This window comes from Empidonax traillii, unplaced genomic scaffold (genome assembly GCF_003031625.1).
Source record: "Empidonax traillii isolate 1590-97213 ecotype Southwest subspecies unplaced genomic scaffold, ASM303162v1 scaffold513:size879593, whole genome shotgun sequence".
Lineage (NCBI taxonomy): Eukaryota > Metazoa > Chordata > Aves > Passeriformes > Tyrannidae > Empidonax > Empidonax traillii.
In genome coordinates, this window is record NW_020955706.1 from 301853 (window position 1) to 325333 (window position 23481).

The window sequence follows — 23481 nt, forward strand, 5'->3', positions numbered from 1 at the left end:
AAAAAAAAAAAAAAAAAGGAAAAAAAAAAAAAAAAAAAGCCCGAGAATTTTCTTGTTTAGCAGTCGGAGAGCCATTCCGAGCCACACAAACGCAGTGCCAGATGTGCAGCGAGCGATTGGCTGAGCACAGACCATGTGTCCGAGCCGTGCGGGTACGAAAACCCCTCCCAGAGCCAGATCTGCATTGCAGTCAAGGGAAGAACAAGATTTATTTCCTCTGCTCTACTCTCTTGCACAGATACGTACGCAAGCAGGAAATCCACCTCCTCGCCTTCATAAAACGTATCAAATAATACATACTGTTTAGTTAGTTGTACAATTATCTCTAATTAGTGTTTTACAAACCTTAGTAACAAAGAATGAACACCACAATCAAGCATAACTACATATTATCTTTTACAATTTTGATTTTCAAAACAGGAGATATTACCTGCTAGATCCTCCATTTTTCTTCTTTCTTCTACATGTTACGCAAATTTTAGAACAGCTGACTCGTCATGCACTGGCATCTCAGATGTTACATATTAAACTTCATTTTGCCTCCAGTTTTCGTCTGTAAATCCCATTCTTTCCCTCCCCCCAGCAATACATAAACTCCTTTCTGTTTGATCTATTTAAAGAAAATGTTTTTTGCTAACAAAAAAACTTCTAGCATAAACAAAGAATATTGCTTTTAAGAAAAAAATTACCCAAATTTACTGTAGAGCCTTTTTTAAATCACACAGCATAGAATGTTAGGTTTAGGATTCTTTATCTGAAGTAAGCTCCTTAAATATGACTATTGACACTTAAACATGACACTTTTACACTTTGTCCAGGGCATAATTCTGCTAGTAAGAGAATTCCCCCATCCTAAGACGATAGACAATAAATGTGAAAATCTTGGGCACAAAGTTACAGAGCCAGCTGTATTATAATGGCATCTCAGCAAGCTATTTTTCCTTCACTGCTAGTGGCTTTATTGTTTGGTTAGTCCTACTATCATTGCTAATGCACACTTCTTCCTTTCATTTTTGTCAGAAGGGTTCAAGAAAATAAAATAAATAAATAAAAAAAATCAGATACAACATAGACAAAGCAGATTATGGAGTAAAATAGAGTCTAACAGGTTCAGATTTAATAAGCATACAAAGAAGAGCAGAACAAAAGGGAAAAAGAAGTATTTAGGAAACTATTCATATTTATAAAAATCCAAAATGCAGGATTATTTTCCATATTACATGTCTGGTAAAAATGCAAAATATTGTAAAAAAATAAACATATAGAGATTAATTCTTTGTAGAAAGAATTTTTAAAGTATTTTTAATTGAGATGCTCAAAATTGTTTGATCTCTCTCATTTTCTGGATCACAGCTCTCAGACGTAGCTCTTGAGGAACAGAAGTCATACAAATTGATCTCAGGTCTCTGACAGATGGAGTCACAAGAGTTTGGTGCTATTTCCAAATTATTTGTGGGAGATTACTAAAGCTGTACTAGGCTGGTAGATAAGTATGTGTGTTTTCTCTTCAAACTAGCTCATAGACTGACATATTACTTCAAACATCCCTTATCAATTATTAAAATTAAAATAGGAGAGTGCACATTGAAGCAGCTGATGTGTTTGCATGCACTGAGTAACTTCCATGGGGGAAAAAAACAGACAGAAAGCTTTCTCAAATCACTGCAACTAAATCCTGCAGAGACTGCCAGAGTTCTGGGGCACAAGATATTTGATTGGCAATAGTGGAAAGGGCCTTTAGGATTTGTTGTTTCTGGAGTGTGTGTGTGTATACAAATATATGTATGTATACACACATATGTAGAAGAGCAATTTCATATTCATATGTCTGTGTATATATTTATATATTTCTGTGCCTATATGTAAAGAGTATTATTAACAATTACTGAAATAGAGCAAATAGCATAGCATAATTGTACTAAAAATAATCAGTTTATTGGCTCTATGTATTTTTTAATTATGAAGTCAAAGGTTTCCATGCACCCTACACTGCATACAAGAATTGCAAAAATTTTACAAAACCTTACACTAATATATTAACCTGTCTTTTTTCCAGCAAAGTTCAGCAATTTAAATCAAATTCAGAGACATGAACAATTGTTTCCAAATGAAGAAGATAGCAGAAGCTGCAGTCTGGTTGTCTTATTGTGCAAGGAAGCTTGCACTGCAGTCAAGTGTCTGCAGTAACATTTGCCTATGTTTAAATATACCGTATTTCTATAACCCAGAAAAAATGTTAAACAAACTTTCGTCCTGAAGCTCATGCAAATGCTTTGCTATATAGCACTCAGGCCTTCTTATCAAAATTGTAGTTTGCATCCTTCTTAAACTATGAAACTTAAATAAATCTAAATCAACTACATTTGCAAAACTATCACGATGATACTAACATTTAATTAATAATGAGTCCATTTTTTCTGTAATCCCAGAGGTTTATAGAAAACATATTTAGTTCAGGGAATTGGCTTCATTAACATTACTATTCTAGAGACTAGAGTTCAAGAGCAATTTCATATTCAAATCTTAAACTCCATGTAACACTAAAATACATTTTGAACAATTTCACCAACAATATTTACCTATGCAAGGATTCACTTCACAACAAATGCTGTATAAGAATCGAGCAATAAAAACATCCAGCAAACCCACAACAAAAAAGGGCAATGAAGAGAAACTGACGTTTCAGCCACAGAAATATATAAAATTAAAAAGCCTTCCCGCTGTTTTTTTTGGGGGGTTGTTTTACTTGAACTAGATACATACTGCTGTTTCCTTGGCTTACAAAGAGGAGAGTGTATGTTTGCAAACACTGCCAGTAAAAAGAAAAGCATGTAAGCCATGCGTATAGATGACCAATACCACATCTGTTAGATAATGTGAAACTTCATCTGACTCTGACACTACATCAGCAAGAATAGATACAGGTGTTTTAATGCTAAATTTTTACTTATGGAAATGGGTGACCCAAAATGGTAAGTAATTCTACTAGGTAACCTGATAACCAACCTGAAAACACTTCAGTAGCAGAAAATTGTTTGCCTGAAATCAAAATTTATTTTTTTTTATCTAAGCCCCCAAACTTGTGGATAATTTTCACTTGCAACTGTGAATCTTTATAAAATGTGCATCTCCTTCATTAACTGGTTTGTCTTTTATGACAGCGCAGTGAGTATGGTATTATAAAACTATTACATTCTGTACAGTTGATTGCAGATAGAGGAGGATGATCGTGAACTGAAACTGTAGAATTCAAATGTGATCTGCCTATGGCTGTGCAACCAAATGAAACTGCAAGACAATCAGCCTTCATGAGTAACAGTTAAATGTGAAATGAATGACAATCAAACTAATAAAGGCATGGAATTCTTCCAAATCACGGAGGCAGCTCCCATGTAAACTACAGGAACCTTTGAAACTAAGATATGTATTTAGCCAGTACCATGGTCTGTCTCGATACTTTCACCCTGTGGGTAATGGGCAAGAGAATAAACACCATATATGAAGAATTTTATTGTAAATAAAAAATGAAATTGGATGGTTTACTTGATTAAGAGAAGAAAGATGAGAAATTTTGGGGTTTGACCTCAGTGCAAAGAATATCTGGAGACTGCTGAAATTTTCAGTGAGTTTTATTTTCTATAAAGGCATCTACCTTCTCACAGAGATGCAGGAATGATCTAAAAACTTGTTTCAACTTCTGTGCACAATAGGAGTGAGAACATTTCCAGACCTGCTGGCAATTTCTCTATGTATTAGGAAAATTCCCCATAGTGAATCAAATAGGTTTTTAAACCTTTGCATAAATAAAAGATGCCAGTCTGAAACTCGGGTTTTTTTGGGGATTGGGGTTTGTTTTGGTGGTTTTTTTTTTAGAAACTGCAGGGTAAAATAAAGAAATTAAATTAGCAGCTAATACTAAACTTCCAATGATTCAGTAAAACCATATCAACTGGTGTACTCCTTTACATAGCATAAAGATATTTTTAAAATGGCTAAGTGCCAACTCCTGCTGCTTAGGTTAGGTCATCATACTAAAATAAGTTACTAATACTGTGAGAGGATAGAGATAACTAAGGCTAAAGAAACGTTGACTTTAATGGTAGGTTTTTATAATGCTGCTTCTCCTGACATCATCTTTCAGATAAGAAAAAAAATTTAATGTATGTGCTTAACTGTGCTTTATTCTACAAAAAATTCTTGCAGAATACCCTCTTTTGAGCTCTCTATGCTAGTTTATGATGAAAAACGCCATTAAAAGAGATAGGCAATGTGTCTGCATGGGAAAGTTCGTGAAACTTATTGCTTCGATTTGTTTCGGTATTCATCCGGAACACCAGTTTAAAGGGTGAGCGCCGAACAGGCTCTGCAGAGCCAATCTTTAGCTGCGTCCTTGTAGCATCTCCAGGAAAAAAACAATACGTGGAGAGAAGCAACTTCTGGAAGGTCCTGGGCGCCTCACGCACATCCTGATACTCCTGCAAAAGCGCCCTGCGAACCCCGCATCGCCTCCTTCCTTCTCTTTTTCACAAAGCTCTCGATCCCCCCTCGCCGCCCCTCCCCGCCGAGCCCTGAGGCGCGCGGACACCGCCCTACGCGCGCCGCACCGCCCGCGGGGCGGGGCCACGTCCGGGGGGCGAGGCCGTCCCGCGCGCCAGTCGCGGCTGCGCCGGCGCCGCCACCCCCACAGCAGGCGGGCGGAGGTTCGTGCGCGGGGCCGGCGTGGGACCGACGGGAGCGAGAAGGCGCTTTCGCTGAACGCCCGGCACGGTGATATCTTATCTTTTCGCGCTTCTTGACCCCTCTCCCCATCTTCCTTCTCCCCATATTCCTTCCCTCCCGGCCCTTTCCGCCCCCTCCCGGCGGGGCGCGCGGGCGGGGGGGGGGTAGAGGGGCGGCGGGCCCTGAGAAGAAAAGCGGTAACGGCCGGAGCGCGCGCGCGCGCCGCCCGAGCCCGCCTTCCCGCCACGTGACGCCCCCGCGCCCTCCTCCCCTTCCCGCCCGGCTCCATATTGGTGCGGCGCGAGGCGATCCCGGGCACAAAATGGAGGTAACGGGGAGCGGGCCTCGCCAGGCTCGGCCGAGGCGGGGTTCGAAGGGAAGGCCAGGCTAGGCTAGGCTAGGTTAGCTTAGACCGGGCTAGGCGACGCGACTCGTCGAGCTAAGCTGGAGCAGCTCGATCTCTGCCCCAGCCCCCGGGCGCAGGCGGGCAGGAGGGTGGGGGGCACGTCACGGAGCCCTTCGCCGTTTCGCGGCTGCCTCCTCCTTGTAGCGTTCGTGGCGCGCTCCAGACCCCCTTTCCCCTACGAGGCGGCGCGTTATTCTGCAATGGCGGGGACAGGAAGAGGGAGGGAGCAGGAGAGCGGCGCTTCCGCCGCGCGTCCCCGCGCGCTGCTGCCGCCGCCATTTTGCAGCGCTCCGGCGCGTGGGCGAGAGCTGGCCGGCCCTCGGCCCAGGGCAGGACTGTGGGCAGCAGAGCCCTCCGCAGCAGTCCTGGGCACACCGAAACACCTGGGCGCAGATTCGGGCAGGAGTAGGGAGAGGCGAGCCCCACGCGTGCCTGTGCCATTGTTCTGCCCTCCCTGCGTTCTCTCTCCCCCCTCCCCCCACGTAAGTTACTCGGAGTAGTGCGCTTTCCACACGCATTTTCCTCGGAACAGGCTTTTAAAGCATTAAGATCATTTGGTGCAGTACGCCGCCTTTCCTAGAGGAATGCTGGTACACGTTGAGACACCTCCCTAATATTCCTTACCCATTCTCAGGGGGAGTTAACATCTGTAGCGAACCTCTGCTGCCCGGAGAGGTGGAGGAAAGCAAAGTATAGAGCTCTCTTCTCTTTTTTCACTCCCCCAACCACACGTGCACAATATGACATTCAGTGGCATCCAGCCATGATCTTGGTGTGCAGCACGAAGAGGTAGCCCTGTACAAACCTTGGTTCAGATACTCTAAACTTCACTGAAGCTGAGATCAAATACAGACTGGAACAATCATCTCTACCCTACCTGGAGGGAAATAGTCATTATATTCTCCCTTTGCTTTTTTTTCCTCGAAACCTAAGGGGTTTTTTTCCCAAGTATTTTAGAGTGTGATGAGAAAAATAGTGCAGATTCTCTTGTGTGGTGTTTATTCCCTTCATTGCAAGATGAAATCGTATAAAATTAGGATCAGAAACCAACAGGTGACACTAGTTTCTGTTCCTACGTTAAAAGCAGAGAAGAAACTGGATCCCTTAGCAAAACAGCTATAAATAACTTTTCCATGTAAGCAGTTGTTTTAGCAGCTTCAGGGTTTAATTGGAGGTGTTGGTGTGTTCAGAGCATTTGAACATGCTTCCGTAAAGCTTGAAAATTCATCACATAAGATATTAAGCTTTTATCTTGGTGGGCTTTCTTCCAGGTAGACATTCCTGTTGGCATTGAGAATAAACTACCGACACACCTAAAGCTGAAAATAATTGTTTTCCCGCATTAACTTTTAGGTTTAATACAGTATACTAAGCATATGCACTTTAGGTCCAACTTCAGCTGTTTACAGAAAAGACTGATACATCTCCATAGTATTCTCTGATTGGACAGGGAATCTTCCATCTTGGGAATGTCTGTTTTGCCTCTGTTAGCTTCTTGTCTCCTGTAAGAGATACAACAGCATTGTAAGTTCCTTTGAGTAGTGAGACATCTCCTAGTGACTTTTTTCTCATTATAAGCTAACAGGTTTGCTCTGAGACTACTTTCGGTTCTGTAGTGAAGTTGCAGTATATAACTGTTCAGTGCTAGTTTAACTAGCATTTAATGATAGCTGTATTCCAACTGAGCTGATGGTGTGGCATTAGCAAGGAGACAATGCTGTTCTGACCGTCATGGTCTGAAGAAACCATGCCCGGGAGCTTTATGTTGGCCAGCATTGAGCCTCACTGGGGGAAGCAGCAGGTGACAAAATTAGAGAGGGATTGCATACTTTCCATTACTGACAAAAAGTATTTAAATAAGTTTATCCCTTTACTCCTTAACTATTTGCAAAGTTTTATTTTCCCATACAGTCAGTTTATAAAAAGCCTTTGAACTGTTCATGGTCTGTTTCATACCTGCTCTGTATGACTTCAAGAACTGAACAGCTCAGTTAAAGCACGTAATATCCTAAGTCAGAGTGGTATTTGATTTAAAGGATTTCAAGAGAAGGTTTAATATTATGTAGAAAGGAATTAAAGATAATACAAACGCTTGGATGTTACTTAATAAAACCTTTAAAATTGTTAATGCCTTAAATCATCATACTCAAGATTTCACAGTTGAGTTTAATGTAAAGCTTTATTTTAACATGAAATTATATTAAACAGTAATTTCCACTATGAATAACAGCACATATTGGTCATTAATAGAGACCCGTCCGCTTTTCCCTACGCAGTGTTTGCGTGAAGAAAACTTTTAAAAATCCCCAACCCAAACAAACAACCCGCATAGACACACACCTAATCTTGTAAATATCTGTGATTTTAACACAGCACAAGAATAGTTTACTGAAGTATGTTACAAAATGTACGGTATTGCATTTTGGCAGCTGTAATAAAGTTTCAGGAAACATCCAAAGTACTGATGATGGCCAGGATACCAATACACTAATACTAAGGCAAATAACTTGAACTTTTTTTTTTAATGTGTAGGTATGGGTTCATCCACTGAGCTTCTCTTGTAAAAGATGTAATTTTTGTAATGATACATACATAACTTTATATAGTACAGTAATTAAGTACATAATTGGGAAACAAAGGTAATGCAAATGTCTAGTGCTACATATAGCTGAGGATCAGATGTTGAAATTACCTGATGTTGCCAGGGAGAATCAGTAAATTCCACTGCTGATAGTGGAAAATGCTTTTCAGTACAGAAAACATTCAACACATCCTTTAGTGTTCGACGTTGCTGGGTTGCTGATTACAGTAAGGTGCCATCAGATAGTTCTTACAAGCACTATTTGAAAAATGTTGAGTGTTTTGGGGTTTAAAATCCAGAGACATAGGATTTATGTAGTGGGTCTGGGTATCAGAGGTGGAATTTGCTTGCCCTGTATCAGTTGTATCCATGATAGTTATGTAAGACAGTAATACCTACAGGTTTTCTGCAGATTTTAGCATTGTACTTAGGTATTCCATCAGTTGTAAAACAAGCTTTACTAGGACAGCAGATGTTCCTTCTGCAGCTCTTTATAAACATCAGCAAAATAGGCTGAGGATTTTTACCCTTTTAAATACTTGGATTTTTTTTTTCCTGCTTTCACCTGTTTGATCCTGTGCATTTCAGCCAGAGAAGGCCCTATGTCACAGGAATTGGGGTAAGTACTGACTTATCCAACCTGTTTTCTAGGTTTCCTAGATCTAAAAAGAAAGGCTGAGTTAAAATACCCTTCCAAAATGGCTGCTATTAAGGAAGAGAGAGAGGTGGAAGACTACAAGAGGAAAGGAAGACGATCCTCACAGGTGAGAGGATTGCTTTCTTTACTTAAAAAAAGAAGTTTTGAGGGGAAAAAAAACCCTTACCTGTTTCTATCTGATATATTAATAAATGGCGCTTTTTTTCTACCTTCTTCATCCCCGTGTTAGCAGAGTAACTTTAAACTGCAGTTTATTGCTTACAGTTTTAAGGGGTGGGGTGTTAAGCATAATGGGGAACTTCTGCTTTTCTAGTTTTCTGTTAAGACAAAACCGATTAAATGTATGTTTCTGATTAAAGCAAGGTGTAATAATATTAAGAAATTCATGTATCTTCAGAGTATCAGCAGGAACTTGTTTACTTCATATCTTCAAAGTCCTGGTTTTAGTGGGAATGAAGACAGGTTTTTTTTTTCTTTTTTTTTTTAATGAAAAAATGGTTGCCTGATAGTCACTGCAAATGAAAGCGAGCTGTACTAAGTAAAAATAACTGTTTTCTTTTGCTTCTAGCAGAAATACCGTAGACTGAATAAGGTGCGTAGTATAGAGAAGATGTTGGGGCTGTTTCTGGGAGGATGGGAGCTAGTTATTTTGGGGCAGGGTGTGGAAATGGGGGGGGGAAGTTCTTTATACCATTCAGAAGGTAATTTTAAGATCGGCAAAAAGAGTGTTAAATATGCCTGTATAGTTAATAACTGAGGCACTTTCTGTTTGTTCATTTGGATTTGCTTGCTTTCTAACATTTTTTCAGGATGCCTGAATAGCTAGTTGAAACCAACTTTTTTCGGAATTACATACTGCGGCAATGTGGGAGGGCCTACACACTTGAGAACAAACCTTGTTAGAGTTGCATGCGATTGGTAGGGTATGTGTGTAAAGTCCTTCTGGAAGGAATATTGAAACTCTCGCTGATTTGGACTTTGGATAGAATGTATCTGGGGTTGCTCAGCTGCATACTAAAAAAGCTCTTTCAGTTCACAAAAGTAGCTTGCCCTGGAATTGCTTTAAAACCTGTAGAGTTTGTAGAGACCTTGTTTCACGGAGAAAGATGCTGAGGCCACAGTTGCCTGTCAGCTTTCTCCTTTCAGAAGACAGTCTAGGATTGTACTGCCCGGGGGAGAGGGTGGTCTCAGGTTTAGCCACAGCTGCATGTAGGTGTGGTGCCAGGCATTTTGTGGACACCTGGTGCTGCTCTTAAAGGCGTAATGCTTGGGAGGGCTCCACCTGAAGCCTGTGCCTTTAGAGAGAAATACTGCAGCTCCAAAAGGTCGATTATTCCAAATTCCTGCCATAGAAAATTTCAGTTGTTAGCAACCTCGGGATAGAGACAGTATGTATCTGCAGCATTGCCAAAAGATGTCAGGATTTCTGCAAAGATTAGGACTTTTTGCAGGAATCCCAGGGGATTCTAGCTGCCATGTTTTCTTCCCCTCTGATGAGAGGTACAGTTAATTGTGCTGAGCTTTAAGGGTTTAAGTAGGAGCTAGGAAGCAGTGTTTCGACGTTGCTGGTGGGAGGAGGTGAGCAGAGGGGACCGCGCAGTCCCCTCAGCGCCGGCCTGTCCGTGTCCTCCTGCCGGGCCGGCGGGCCCCGCCCATGGCGCCACTGCGGCGCTGGCACTGGCGGCGCGGCCCCGCCCCCGGCTCCATATTGACGGCGGAGGAGATGCGGCCGCTCACAAAATGGAGGCGGTCGGGGCTGCGCAGAGCCTTGGCTTTAGGGAGGAAGACCATAGTCGAGGCAGGAAAGAAAATTTCCTGCCTGCTCAGAGCTTATTAATGTGCTTGGAGACCCCTTAAACAGTGTTGAGGGAGAAGCAAAGATTTCTTGCCGGCTAAAGGCAGGCTGTGCATTCTTACAGCTGCATTCCCTGTCCCTGACCAGAGGAGCGCTGCAAAATGGCGTGCTGGCCTGCCGTGTCAGCTGAGTAGGAGGCAGCCTGCTGATTTTGTTGGAGCATTGGGGTAGTTCACGCTAAGGAGGAAGGGAGAGAGGTGTTGCACAGCATTTGCTGTCCAGGAGAGACTGCTGTTATGAGCATCCTCCAGCAGAACGACTGAGAAAACACCTCCTTGTCATAAGAGAACAGCACTGAGAGAACAAACTACCAGGAAAAAAAATAATTCCCTAATAAAATGCTGCATTTTATTTCTGTGTAGAGTTACTATAACATAGATGTGTCCTCAAGATAATTTCTCCCTAATGAAAGAGAGAAACTGTAAAAGCAGGTGGTTTTCCTCCTGTATGAGAACAGCAGTTCATGTGCACATAATAACGGTAAGCTGAGAAGGACTTCACTTTTCCTTTGAGGAGTGACCTGAAAAGTTACGTGGTCATTCTTTTAAAGTAAAAGCAGTCTGAGTTTTTACCTGAAAACCATCATAACCTTGAGGGATGTTAGAAAACTGTAAAAAGTTTGTCTAGTTTTTTCTTTCCTTTTTTGTTTTGGAGGAGTCAAAACTCTGCTGTTTCACAAAATAAATTTCCTTTAATATATGTAAGAGATTTTAAAACACTCGGTGTCCCCAGGTTTAACATGCAGAAAAAAATTACATACTGTCTGTAGATTAAAAAAAAACCCACAGCAACAGAAAACAACACTTGGCCTAAAGCAGTTTCTACATGCAGTAAGTGTGTTACCCTATAAAATTTTAGGTCCACGTGTAGTTAAAAGGGAGATTTTTTTTTTTTTTTAACTTTTGTAGTTCAAACCACTTAAAAGACAGTAGAAAAGAAGTTTGACTTTGTAGTCACAGGATCAGTGATTGCTAATCATTTATATAATGTTCCTGCAGTAACAAAGCCATAAATAGAAAACTGTAACTGAGAGTGCTGGGGCTGTTTCTCACGGGTATGAGGGCAGGGATTTGCTTCTCAGTTAGCTTTTTGTAATCAAAGGTGTTGTTTCCTGTAGTACGACCTGAATGTTATAAACCAACAATTTGCAGAAGCACTGTGTTAATCAGAAAAACTCACTCAAAGGGATGTACGCTTTCTTGGCTACCCCTAGCACCTTGGCAGAGGTTAAAGCACCTCAGATTTGAAGCAAGATGTCTACACGTAGAAGTCTGTGGCTGAATTTTATGTAGTTCAGTTCTCACAATAATGCTCCATCTAGTCTGGTTCAGCGCACTGCAGCAGAACCAGTGAAGCCTGTTGCACATTCATGCTGCAGAACAGAAGCATAGCTGGCCAGCACCTTGTTGTGTGGAGTATTTCACATGCACAAAAGCTCATGATTGCAAAACAAGATTTTAATCTGGTTGCCTTTTGATAAGACTTCCCTTACAGCGGGAGAAAGTTTTAAAATAATTTTTCATAAACTCCTGTCAAAGGTATGGGGAAGTTCCCTGCCCACTTAAAAAAGTGCAGCACTGAAAGCAGAAATGCAATTATACTTGCAAGCCCACTTTAATTGTTCTGTAGGAAACTGGGCTCTGAAACTTCATTTTAAAATGGGACTGGTCATATATAGGCAATGTTGTCAAAAGCTTCAGTTAAACTCATTTGTTCTATAATGGTTTTTAAGTTACCAATCTAATTTCAGTAGTTGTACCCCCTATTAGTCATTAATAAGTTTTTCAAGATATTGTTTTATCTGTAAGATGTAAGTCCATGTTGCTTCCCATTTGAGAGTTACTTCTCATAACACGGAAACCCACATAAGTACTTCTAATTTCTTGCTTTCATGTACTCCAATTAGAAAATTATCCAAGTACAAAATTTAAAATTTTAAGGAATTACAAACTGATACATTTTTTCAAAATGCATAAAAACAGTAAATAATTTCAAAAAATAATAAAATAATTTCAAAATGGATATACCCAAAAAGTAGGCACTCAGTTTTAACAACAACCGTTTTTTCTTGAATACTGTATGCTTAATTCTTTTATAGTTCTTTGTGATTATGCTTCATGAAGTGTTAGAACTTCATCCAGCAGGGCTTCATCCCTAGTCCCTACAAAGCAACCTGCAACCCAAAGATAGGCATAGAATGAATGCACTTTAAGGGATGGGGAGCAACCAAATTATTTAGTGTATTGAAATCGTTTTACTGTTTGAATTGGAGCACTCCTTTTAAGTTGTTGGTTAGTTAGTGTTTTAATTAAAATTATACCTCATTAATTGTTTACTATGCTGCTGTCTATGCCCATTAGAAGTCATTGTTTTTATGTAAATGTATTCCACCTATTTGTAGGTATAATGTGCACAGATACTTTTTAGTAATTCTGTGAAATTTTAATTCTGTGATTTGTATTCAAAATATGTTTTCAATTTTTGATTTTGTAGGGCCATGAGCCGAAGGAGCCAGAGCAGTTGAGAAAGCTGTTCATTGGAGGTCTCAGCTTTGAAACAACAGATGATAGCTTGAGAGAGCACTTTGAAAAATGGGGCACACTCACGGACTGTGTGGTAAAGTGTCTAATAATGGTGGTTTTGAAAGGGTATAGGTACTTAATCTAGGACAGAGGTGCAGATACCTCCTGTGTTCTTGCAGGTGATGAGAGACCCCCAAACAAAACGTTCCAGAGGCTTTGGCTTTGTGACTTACTCTTGTGTGGAGGAGGTGGATGCTGCCATGAGTGCTCGACCACATAAGGTTGATGGGCGCGTGGTTGAACCAAAGAGAGCGGTTTCAAGGGAGGTGAGTTAGTGTTTCAGTTAACCTTTTTTCCTAATGTTTACCTAATCATGTAAAGCACTAAATGTCATTTTTGGCATTTCAGGATTCTGTAAAGCCTGGGGCACATCTCACAGTAAAGAAAATATTTGTTGGTGGAATTAAAGAAGATACAGAGGAATATAATTTAAGGGAGTACTTTGAAAAATATGGCAAGATTGAAACCATAGAAGTCATGGAAGACAGGCAGAGTGGAAAGAAAAGAGGCTTCGCTTTTGTAACTTTCGATGATCATGATACAGTTGATAAAATTGTTGGTATGTAACTCTTAAGTGAGAATACTACTTTTACAGGATAAAAGTGTTAACGTAAGACTTCAGAACAGCAGCGTGTGATGAAGTGTATGCATAGTCAGCGGTTTTACTGTTGTAAGAGTGGGGTCAGTTTCATTTTCCTTTTAAAAGTCTGCTCATGCTTTACAGTAGCTTTTAAGAGTTTTACAGCATATTATGGTGATGCGATTTTCTAACTTTCCTGTTTCACAATTTTCTGTAGTTCAGAAATACCATACTATAAATGGACATAACTGTGAAGTGAAAAAAGCACTCTCAAAACAAGAGATGCAGACTGCTAGCTCTCAGAGAGGTGAGTTGTAGTTGTGCATAGTTATTTTATGTAACGGGTTTTCAATTAATGTAATTCAAGTGAAATATTTTGTAGGTCGTGGGGGTGGCTCCGGCAACTTCATGGGCCGTGGAAACTTTGGAGGCGGTGGAGGGAACTTTGGCCGAGGAGGAAACTTTGGTGGGAGAGGTAAATGATGGGAATATTTATATACAATGTGATCTCTGGTGTGGCTTTTTTATTATTATTATTTATTTCCTGTGTCAGTTGGCTTAAACATTTAACATGTGTGTTCAGGAAAACATTCTCATCTGTTTTGTGTTCTAGGAGGCTACGGGGGTGGTGGTGGCGGTGGTGGGAGCAGAGGAAGCTTTGGGGGTGGTGACGGATACAATGGATTTGGTGATGGTAAGTGAATAGTTCACTTTGTTTTTCCCCTGCACTGATAAAACGAGCTGTAAGTCTTGAGTTCACCTTCGAAACAAAGGCTACTTTTTTGATAATGTGATAATGGAAGTTTAATGTCTGCATTGTAGACCTGTGAAGAATTAGTGGGTTTTTTGTTTTCCCCACAAAATAATGATGGAAAAAAAATACTGCGTCGTGTTTACCCTGTAAATAATCTCATATCGTGAGGTCATGAGACAGCTTTTAAAGATTATTGAGAACTGAATGAAGATTCTGCTGTCAGTTGAGATGACGAAAACTGAATAAAGCAATGGCCAGCTATCATACCAGAAATGTTTTCAGTCAACTGAAAGACTTTTCATGGCTCAGTAGTATCTTTTTCATGATGAAGTTTGGATGAGTATCCAGAATGCATCTGAAGAGAGATGTGTACATTACCAAAAAGGGCAATTATCAAAAGTCAAAAAGGGACAAGGGAAGTAGTATATGATTACTTGGGTCCTGATTTTATAAACATGGGGCTTTTTTCCATTAAATAGCTTAGATAAATTTTGCAACCACAATGAGTACAATACAGGGACAATGCTGTGGGAGCTTTTTATTGAGCAATGCTGTTGGTTTGGGGTTTTTTGTTAAATGGACCTTTTCTTACCAGTATTTTGCTTTGGTGAATTTAGTTTGACTTTTTTATTCAAAGGTGGCAACTACGGAGGTGGTCCTGGCTATGGCAGCAGAGGAGGTTATGGTGGTGGTGGAGGACCAGGATACGGAAACCCAGGTGGTGGATATGGAGGTGGCGGAGGAGGATATGATGGCTACAATGAAGGAGGAAATTTTGGTGGTGGTAAGATGCCAACTTCAATTAGACATCCATATTTTTTAGTCAGGTCTCATTTTACAATGCCTGAAATATGATAGTGGAATATATATAAAATGAGTTGTTCAAGTAGATTTTTACATAAAATGCCATGTTAAATAAGAAAAATATTTTTCTGTATGGATCAACTTTGATACATTATAACATTACGTTGCCTGGGATGTATTTTTCAGAAAGTTTCAGCTATAACTCTTCTGTGTGGACGTAGAGTATTAAAGGTGTTGACCATTTTAAATATGCTGTTTTCCTCAGACATCAGTTCACATCATGTAGATCATGTCCTCCTTTCCAAGGACTGTGAATATAAGTCTCAAATTTGGGGAACCAAGCTGCAAAAGCTGCTACGTACTTCATTATACTTTCTGATGTACATTTGCAGCGTGCCTGTTACACTTCTATCACTTTTTGGAGCAAATAATTAGTATGTAATTAACGTTGTCATACATGCAGAGTGTTGGGCAGTGGAAGAATGGTGGTGAAACTCGTGCTTTTCCTACTTTAGGGTCTTAAATTGTGTAAACATCAAATTGCCTACTCAAATAGATAAATTTTCCAGTGTTAAGGGTTTTTTCTTACTCATACATTTTGCATAGAGGTAGCGTGCAAAATGCTTGAACTTCATTTTAAATAATTTTAAACTATTACTTTTACACTGAATATCAGAATTTGGCAAGCTTCATGCCCTAAGTATTGATCAAACATGACTTTGTAAATTCGCGTTTGTTTCAGGTAATTATGGTGGTAGTGGAAACTACAATGATTTTGGCAATTACAGTGGACAACAGCAGTCTAACTATGGTCCCATGAAAGGTGGTGGCAGCTTTGGTGGCAGAAGTTCAGGCAGTCCCTATGGTGGTAAGCATGATTTTGTAGAGAAAATGTTGGTTTTGAGTTAATACCCCTTTTTACTCTTGTATTTCAATATACGTCCTATTTTTGTAGGTGGTTATGGATCTGGAAGTGGAAGCGGGGGCTATGGTGGTAGAAGATTCTAAAAATGCTACCAGAAAAAGGGTAGGTGTAATGCATATTTATAATGATGATTAATAATGTGCAACTGTTCACTGAGAGTAATAATTTTCTTATCCTGTATTCAACAGGCTACAGTTCTTAGCAGGAGAGAGAGCGAGGAGTTGTCAGGAAAGCTGCAGGTTACTTTGAGACAGTCGTCCCAAATGAATTAGAGGAACTGTAAAATCTGCCACAGAAGGAACGATGATCCATAGTCAGAAAAGTTACTGCAGCTTAAACAGGAAACCCTTCTTGATCAGGACTGTCATAGCCACAGTTTGCAAAAAGTGCAGCTATTGATTAATGCTATGTAGTGTCGATTAGATGTACATTCCTGAGGTCTTTCTCTGTTGTAGCTTTGTCTTTCTTTTTTCTTTTTATTTTCCCATTACATCAGGTATATTGCCCTGTAAATTGTGGTAGTGGTACCAGGAATAAACAAATCAATGATTTTTTAACTTTTCAATATTTGTGTAGTTCAGTTTTTCCACATTTAGTACAGAGAACTATAACAGAAATAAAATGTAGTTTAGGGTGTTTCCTTGTTAGTTAATAGAGAAGATTAATGCATTTCTCAATTACAATTTTGTATTAATTTAAAGTTAACAATAGAAACACCTATTGATTTGCAGTCTTAAAGGGTCTAGTCTCAGTGTATATACGTAACTGTCATTGACATGACTTACATAGGCATACAGAGGGAAAAATCTGTATGTTGCATTATAGTTTGTTTAGATGTATAACTAGGATTGAGTTACTCAAATTAGTGTTTGTGAATCATAGAACTAAGCTTTACCTTAATGAAAATTTAAAATTACTTTTTGGTTTGTGCATATTTTTTTAATTTGTAGTTCTGTATTAGTACTAGCGCTTCAAGAAAATAAGGCATGATAAATATTTTAACAAGACCAACTTTAGACACGTGAAAGCTGTCTCCCGTCTCATTTGAGATGCATAAGGGATAACTGAAGTTGTTTAAATCTTGGGTTAAGAGAAAAAGAAACTTGCTTTTTACCTTTATATTTATTGTAATTCCCGAGAAGTTAAGGTGGGGGGAATCAAGTGCCTGTTTCCTTGGGATATACAATGAATCTGTTTCAATAAAACTATACTTTGGGGAGGGTGGCTTGGAATTTTCATCCCCTTCCTTTATCCCCATTTCCTTCTCCCTTACACCAGACTGCACTGTTTCAATTAAATGAGGTGTCATAGTGAGAGTAATAGGTATGTTCCTCAATAATTTAATGGCTGTATACTTTCTTGCATGCACCCTAGGCAATTTTCTGGACACATTCTTCTGACTGGGAGCCAAGGGTAGCGCAGGTGTAATCACTGACAGTCCCAGGTAATGCGTTCCAAAAGCCCATTCCCCGTGGGCTCTGAAGTAGTATAGTTTGTAAGCTGTTTCCATTGCAGATGTCTGCGCTCAGCTGAGAGCTTCAAAACATAACACCATCTAGTTGAATTTTTCCAATTAGAAACACTTCCCACAATGTAGAATGGCATGGTCTCAAGTTCCCACAGGTAGAGGGATAGTGTGCTACAACTGGATTCGATGCACTGGAGTAGCAAATGTTACCAGCGCATATGGCTAGAAATGGTACTTCATTCTCACTTCTAACCTCCAAATTAAGGCACTGCAGTCTGTCCTATCCTCATCTGATGTGAATTCTCTTGACTATTGCCAGGCCAGTGCTTGCTGTCAATTCAGACTCAGAAGAGTAGGGACCCAGTCAATAAAAGAAATACTCAGACACTTGGCAATATGTATTGGAATTACTCACACCTGTTTCACTTCTGGGTCAATGTGCAGTATAAGGTAAATGCAATTCCAGTATAGGAATGATGTATGAAATGACTCAAGGCATAATCAGTCATATTAATAATGAGTTATAATTTTTAAAAAGTGGTAGAAAAATGAGTGTGTTGTTTGAAAAAAAAAATTAAACATGTTATTTAAACACTGTTATTTGAGTGTATTTAGACTGCAGTACACTAAAACAAGGAACCAGTGTCAAGATGGTAGCCTCCTAAATGGATTTCAAAGTCTGCTGCTTATTTTCTGTGGAGTTTTCAAAGATTTCAAAAGTTAAAGCAAGAATTGATGGTTTAGTGAACGCTTCTGTTGTACATATTCATTTGGGCTTGGGGTGGGAGGGGAGGCTGTACTTCAATAAAGGCATTTTTTAAACAACCCATTTGGAGTTTGAAAACATGGGAAACTAAACCACAGCTCACTAGGGAGTGAGACACCTACCAACTTGCTTTGTACGTTACTATGCTCTAGAAGATGTGTAGACTTGCACCTGGGGCTTGCAACTGATTGCAGGGACAACTGGAGGATGGGGTTGATGTCCCTTCTGACAATTGATCCTGGTATTTCTAAATTTTTTTAGAATGTATTGACAGTGTTCTTTTTAACAGGGCCTCTTGTAGCTGTACTGTGACAACAATGTTAACTTTGAAAAATAGTGTCATAATAAACTTTATGAACAAGATCTGTATGCAACCTTTTAAGAGATGGATGTAAGTGACCGCTTTGTAGGTGGGTGGGGTAGCTTAGCTGTTGTTTGTGATGTGGAAAAGTGTAAGCCCTGAGGACAGTGATTCACCAGCTTTTCAGAACCTAGGATGTACTTCTTTGATCCATACATTGCTAAGGAGACTCGTAAGACAGGACTTCAGCAGCCTATTGAGTATGGAGAAGTCAGCCTAATAAAAGAATGACAAGGCAGCAGGAGCAACAGCTTCAACTTCCAGAAAAGTGAAGGCATAAGATACTGTGCTGATAGTGAGCAGCTTCCCCAAGGCTAGTTAATCTGCTTATCACAGCTGAAATATCGAAGAAAGTCTAGCAAGAGTTCTTCACCTTTTGGAACCTCCTTGAGTGATAGCTACTTGAGTTGACTCAAAATCAATAGGTCTAGCATTTAGACCTGAAAGGAAGGGCAATGAGCATAGGTAAGGTTTGCCTTTAAAATTTTTCATGAATTATAAAGAGTAGTGGGAGGTTTTTAAACAAGGTAAGAGTAATGTCTTTAATTTTCAGGTTGAATGAGAAGCTGCTGCTTGACAAAATGGGGAATGTCTTGCACATCCTCTTCAATTGAAGGTTTCTGACTGGGTAAGATATGTAGTGTATAGTAAAACATCTGTTTAACCCTTCTTTCCTTCTAGGGCTTTCCTTTGCCAGCCTTTTAATATCAAGGAAAGCCATAAGTAATAAGGAGCAAGTGTTCCAGTATATGTCATCCATTTCCTATCCAAGAATCTTCTGCTCCTGGCAGATACAAAGTTGCTGTGTGTTCCAGATCAACTATACAAATTGTAAATGTTTGGAAATGCGCGCTCTGGTTACTGCAGGGGGTGTGCTGGGGTTGGGGGTGGGGGGAAGGCGTTCAGTGCCGTGTAATGGAAAGAGCCCCACAGAAGCCCAGAAAGGTGGCAATGCTGAAGCAGTTCTTCAATTCTCAGCAGCGTGTGACCTGCTGCACTCATTCTGCACCCTTCAGGAGCTGGGACTTCCCTCCTCGTGAGTGGAGCTTGGCTTACCAGGTGGGGTTGTATTACCTGGGCAAATCAGAGAGCTCCCTTTCAGGTTTTGTGTGCTTTCAGGCACAGTATGTGAGTGGAGGCCAATACTGGCACGTGATATCCTGAAACCCCAACAGCATTTGTACACGTGAAAACTCATGGAATTGGATTTTATGCACATTGGTTCTTAACTCTTGGAACATTTCCTTTTCTGCATCTTTGATAGTTAAAGGTCCTTTTATATAGTAGTCCATCATCTTTTTAAACTTCTGATACATTTCTGAGCCTGTGCATTATTTTTATGAAGTCTATTTTAATAATCTTGGTTCTACTTCAGTTATTGTGAAAATAGTCAAGTGGAACCTACATTTCAGTCTACCAGAGGCCAAGGCATATTCACAAACCGGTTCAAGTATTTCAACTTGACTGTCTGCCATCTGTAAATTTCCAGAAAGCAGTTCATGACTTTGTAATGTAAAATTAAAAGTTAATTTGGAAGTAATTTTAAGAGATTTTCATAAAATCAGGAGCTACTTAACGGAAAAATCTCTGAATGACTGTATATTTTTTAAAAAAACATTGACAAAAGTTTTTGCTTAGCCAAAATCTGAAACTGCAGCAGTAGTCACAGTAGCCTTAGTGTGTTGTACCAGACAGCTTGTTGCAGAGGTGACAAGCTTGCTTGCTTACCCCAGGCATTTGTGTAGCAACAGGTAACAAGGCACAGCATTCGTCTTTCACAATTACTCAGGTGAGGGAAAATGCTGTTGTGCTTTTTAACAGTGAAATCTTGAAATATTTCAACAAAAGTAATTTTTAACAAAAACTTTCTAGTTTGCATTTTTCTACTATCCTGTGTATACAGCAAAAGTCTACCTTTCCTTAACGTGAGAGGATTCCACGTTGCTGCAGACTGGTTCTGTGCCCTGGACAGGTCTTTTGGTACCACATAAAGAACGAGATATTCACTGTTGGAATTATTTTCACACTGATTCATAACACTCTTATTTGACTAATTTGCTTAAGTTCAATTATTCATACCCTATTTCGTTCAGAAATAACTTTGTCAAAGATAAACACATTCTTAAAGGGAGTATTTGGTCGAGTGTAGCTTTGTCTAAGAGGCACTTCAAAGAGTTAAGAGCATTTGTTTTATGGCCACCTTTTTTACCTTACTGCCTGTTGTTGAAAATAGCAGCTGTAAATAGAGATCTAAAGATGCAAAGTTAACACAGCATTGGTCCCTAAGCTGCAGTTGCACAGAAGTTTATTTGAAAACAAAAATGGTACTTCCAGGTAGTAAAGAGGGTTTCCCCAAAAGGAGCCCGTATTGATGCAGATGTGGTAAGTATGTTGTTACATAACATGTAAATTGAACACAGCATCTTTTATATCCTTTTAATATTTATAGCTCCTAGTCTTTCAAGTGTTGACTGTGTGATGTACTGATGTGCTGTCTTTGATTCCTGTGTTTAAGACATTAACATGTTTTCATATACTGTCTGCACTGGGGTGGAATGTTCTCTTAAACATGAGTCTGTGGTCTCTGACAAGTGTCTGTATCTTAAATTGTGTGGAGCATGTAAGATCTTGAGTGTCACTGAAATTCAGATATCTGATGGATGATTCTTTTTCTGCTGTGGGTGCTACAGGTTGCCATCTCTATCTGTTAGCTTTTTCCTGAGCTAAAGTAATCCAAGTACCTCCGTAGAAGAAAAATGGCCTTCATGTAGAAGATAATATCGCAAGATTGGAAGCAGAATAAAATGGTATAATAACTGGCAAAGACTTCAACAGTAATGGTGCTAGTGTGCTGAAATCTCAGAACTTGTGGCTAAACAAGTTAAAATAGCATGGAAATTAAAAATTTCAGTATAGTCCATAATGGATTGAAATTTGTTTAAAATATTTCAATTTTGTATCAGAATAAAGTGTATATTGTCAAATGACTTACAATCTAAAAGGCGTTGCCATCACCTTTTTTTAGTGCTGTGATGAACACAAAGCGGTCTTGAATTATTGCAACGCGTTTTCTTACAGGATCATCTTTCCAACTTGGGGACTGCAAGTCAGAAAACCTTGGTTCAGCCCATCTTTTCAGCTGTACTTTTAACGGTTTTAAAACTTGATGTTTTGATCAAGAAATAAATGGTCTTCATGTGGAAAATTGTCAGCATGTAAGGTCAGCATTGTGATGCTTTAGACTTGTCAGTGTCTCTAGCCACTCTCAGGTTTGGGAACATAATCTGTACCTCAGTAATAATAATAAAGGTTATAGTTGCAATATGAAGCTTTTCCATACCTGAGTGATGTGGAATTTTTTCCCTTAATGATGTTGGGTGTTTCAATGCGAGTGCAGCATTCACTGTGTTCACGATGTGAATACTGGTTTAGATGGAATGCAGGTTGTCACAGTCTGAGTTCCTTTAACCTGATTCTTTGCCTGGTGAAATTCAAACAAGGTGTCTGTATTAACTGCAGGTTTTTTGTTGTTGCACTTTTTGTCTTGGAAATGGTATCCTTGTATTATGTTTTAGACATATGGGTAGTACAAATGCAACAGCCCCTGTGAAGGCTTTAAGGATGCTGTTTGCCTTTGGCTCTCACATTAATGAACAAATTAAGGAACAAATTGAAGTTCAGGGCAAGGGTTTGCTGAGGTGTCTATTTTATAGCCAATTTGTAATTAAAGTATCTATATTGCAGCTAGGGAGAACATTTTCTTTGTAAGTCAGACATCTGATAGCCTAATTAGTGGCAGGGGGAACACAGAAGCTCTTTAGGTTCTCTGTGCTTTGCCATCAGACCTGCCTGTGTATTAGAGCTACTGTGTATCAGTGCTGAAAGACTCTCCAGGCCAAGGCTCAGTGTGTTTTCTCCTTAATGGCTATGCTCTAAAACAGCCATCCTCAAATACGGATTAGCTCTCTTGCTTTAAATGGCAGCAGTGTCTGGTATTCCCCTAGTGCTCGCCCAGGTTTGGCAACTGTTAGGAGTGTTTTTCTTCCTAAGCAGTGAAGGTGGCAAAGTCAAGAGGCACATTTGAACAGCAGTAGCTTTGATTTTAGCTGGTGCCTGGCTGCCCTATCTAGAGCAAATAGATCTGCTTTATCCATAAAATCAAGCCTCCCAAGTTATCAACCGTTGTTACTGACCATTTGCTCCAAGCAGAGGAGCATTCCCATGTTCAGAGCACATAAGGACTGGGCAGGGGGATGGCCTGGCACACAGTTAACAAGGAAGGTCAGTATAACCAAGGTAAGCAGCCTCAAGATGCAAGCTGGGTCACTTAGATTTGTATTTCCTACTGTCTTCTGCAAAACTGCATATCTTAGTACTTGCTGTAACAGGAATGGTTCCTATCACTGCAGGGATGCTGCAAATCTGAGATGAATTTTTTTCATGACTTCACTGTATCTGCAGTGTCAAATACAGACATTTTGTGGGGCAGAGCCTCACTTGAAAGTTTGCAGCAAGTAACACAGTATGAGAACTGTGAAACTTTTATGTTACTTTTCTCTTACGGTAGGTAGGGCTGGAACAGCTGGTAGTCCGAGGTTTAAGGCTTACTAAAGGCTTTCTTCTGGTACTAGCACTTGGCAGTACATGTGCCTTTTTGGATACAGTTAATAGGATCATGGTTCCTGGCATTACACTGCCCCGAAGCAAACCCAGCTTTGTAGGGAAGCTGTTACTGCTCTGCTTTTCCTACTCCTGCTCTACTGAGCCAAGACTGCGCTGCAGAGGGATAGCATGTGTGTGTGTTTGCACCAGGTACTGGGGAGGCCTCTGCTATTTAGAATCGGTGAGTTGACAGGAAGCTGAATGACAAGGTGACAAAGGTTGTGGGGTAATAAAAATAAAAGCTGATTGTGAAGGGTTAGACTGAGTGATGCTACTGTGACCAGCCCGACACTAAAGGAGCATCTGAAATTCTGTGCATCCAGTGGAAAACAAAAAAACATAATTGTTGGCTCCAAATTA

The 23481-nt window shown here is 39.9% G+C and overlaps 1 protein-coding gene across 12 annotated transcripts; it reads left to right on the forward strand.

Annotated features, from left to right (window-relative positions):
- The first annotated feature begins 4667 nt into the window (after positions 1–4667).
- HNRNPA3 (heterogeneous nuclear ribonucleoprotein A3) lies at positions 4668–21798 on the forward strand. Of its 12 annotated transcripts, none has more exons than XM_027896728.1 (15): positions 4668–4767; positions 8358–8470; positions 8933–8956; positions 12713–12835; positions 12921–13067; positions 13150–13360; positions 13599–13688; positions 13749–13856; positions 13995–14075; positions 14773–14919; positions 15682–15807; positions 15895–15966; positions 17239–17308; positions 19013–19087; positions 21538–21798. In XM_027896728.1, exons 2-12 carry the CDS (start codon positions 8405–8407, stop codon positions 15945–15947), a joined length of 1176 nt encoding a protein of 391 aa, XP_027752529.1. In that variant the 5' UTR covers positions 4668–4767; positions 8358–8404; the 3' UTR covers positions 15948–15966; positions 17239–17308; positions 19013–19087; positions 21538–21798. The 12 variants fall into 12 exon arrangements, with proteins under 12 accessions (XP_027752529.1, XP_027752528.1, XP_027752525.1 ...); XM_027896727.1 differs by having other exon boundaries at positions 21150–21787; XM_027896724.1 differs by lacking the exon at positions 21538–21798 and adding an exon at positions 21150–21454 and having other exon boundaries at positions 17239–18489.
- Positions 21799–23481: the final 1683 nt, after the last annotated feature.

Excerpts from the sequence above, each read along its gene's own strand:
- HNRNPA3 (XM_027896728.1), top strand. The coding sequence starts at position 8,405 with ATGGCTGCTATTAAGGAAGAGAGAGAGGTGGAAGACTACAAGAGGAAA. Across the intron at positions 13,361-13,598 it reads TACAGTTGATAAAATTGTTG|TTCAGAAATACCATACTATA; the intron begins GTATGTAACTCT and ends AATTTTCTGTAG. Across the intron at positions 15,808-15,894 it reads TTCAGGCAGTCCCTATGGTG|GTGGTTATGGATCTGGAAGT; the intron begins GTAAGCATGATT and ends CTATTTTTGTAG.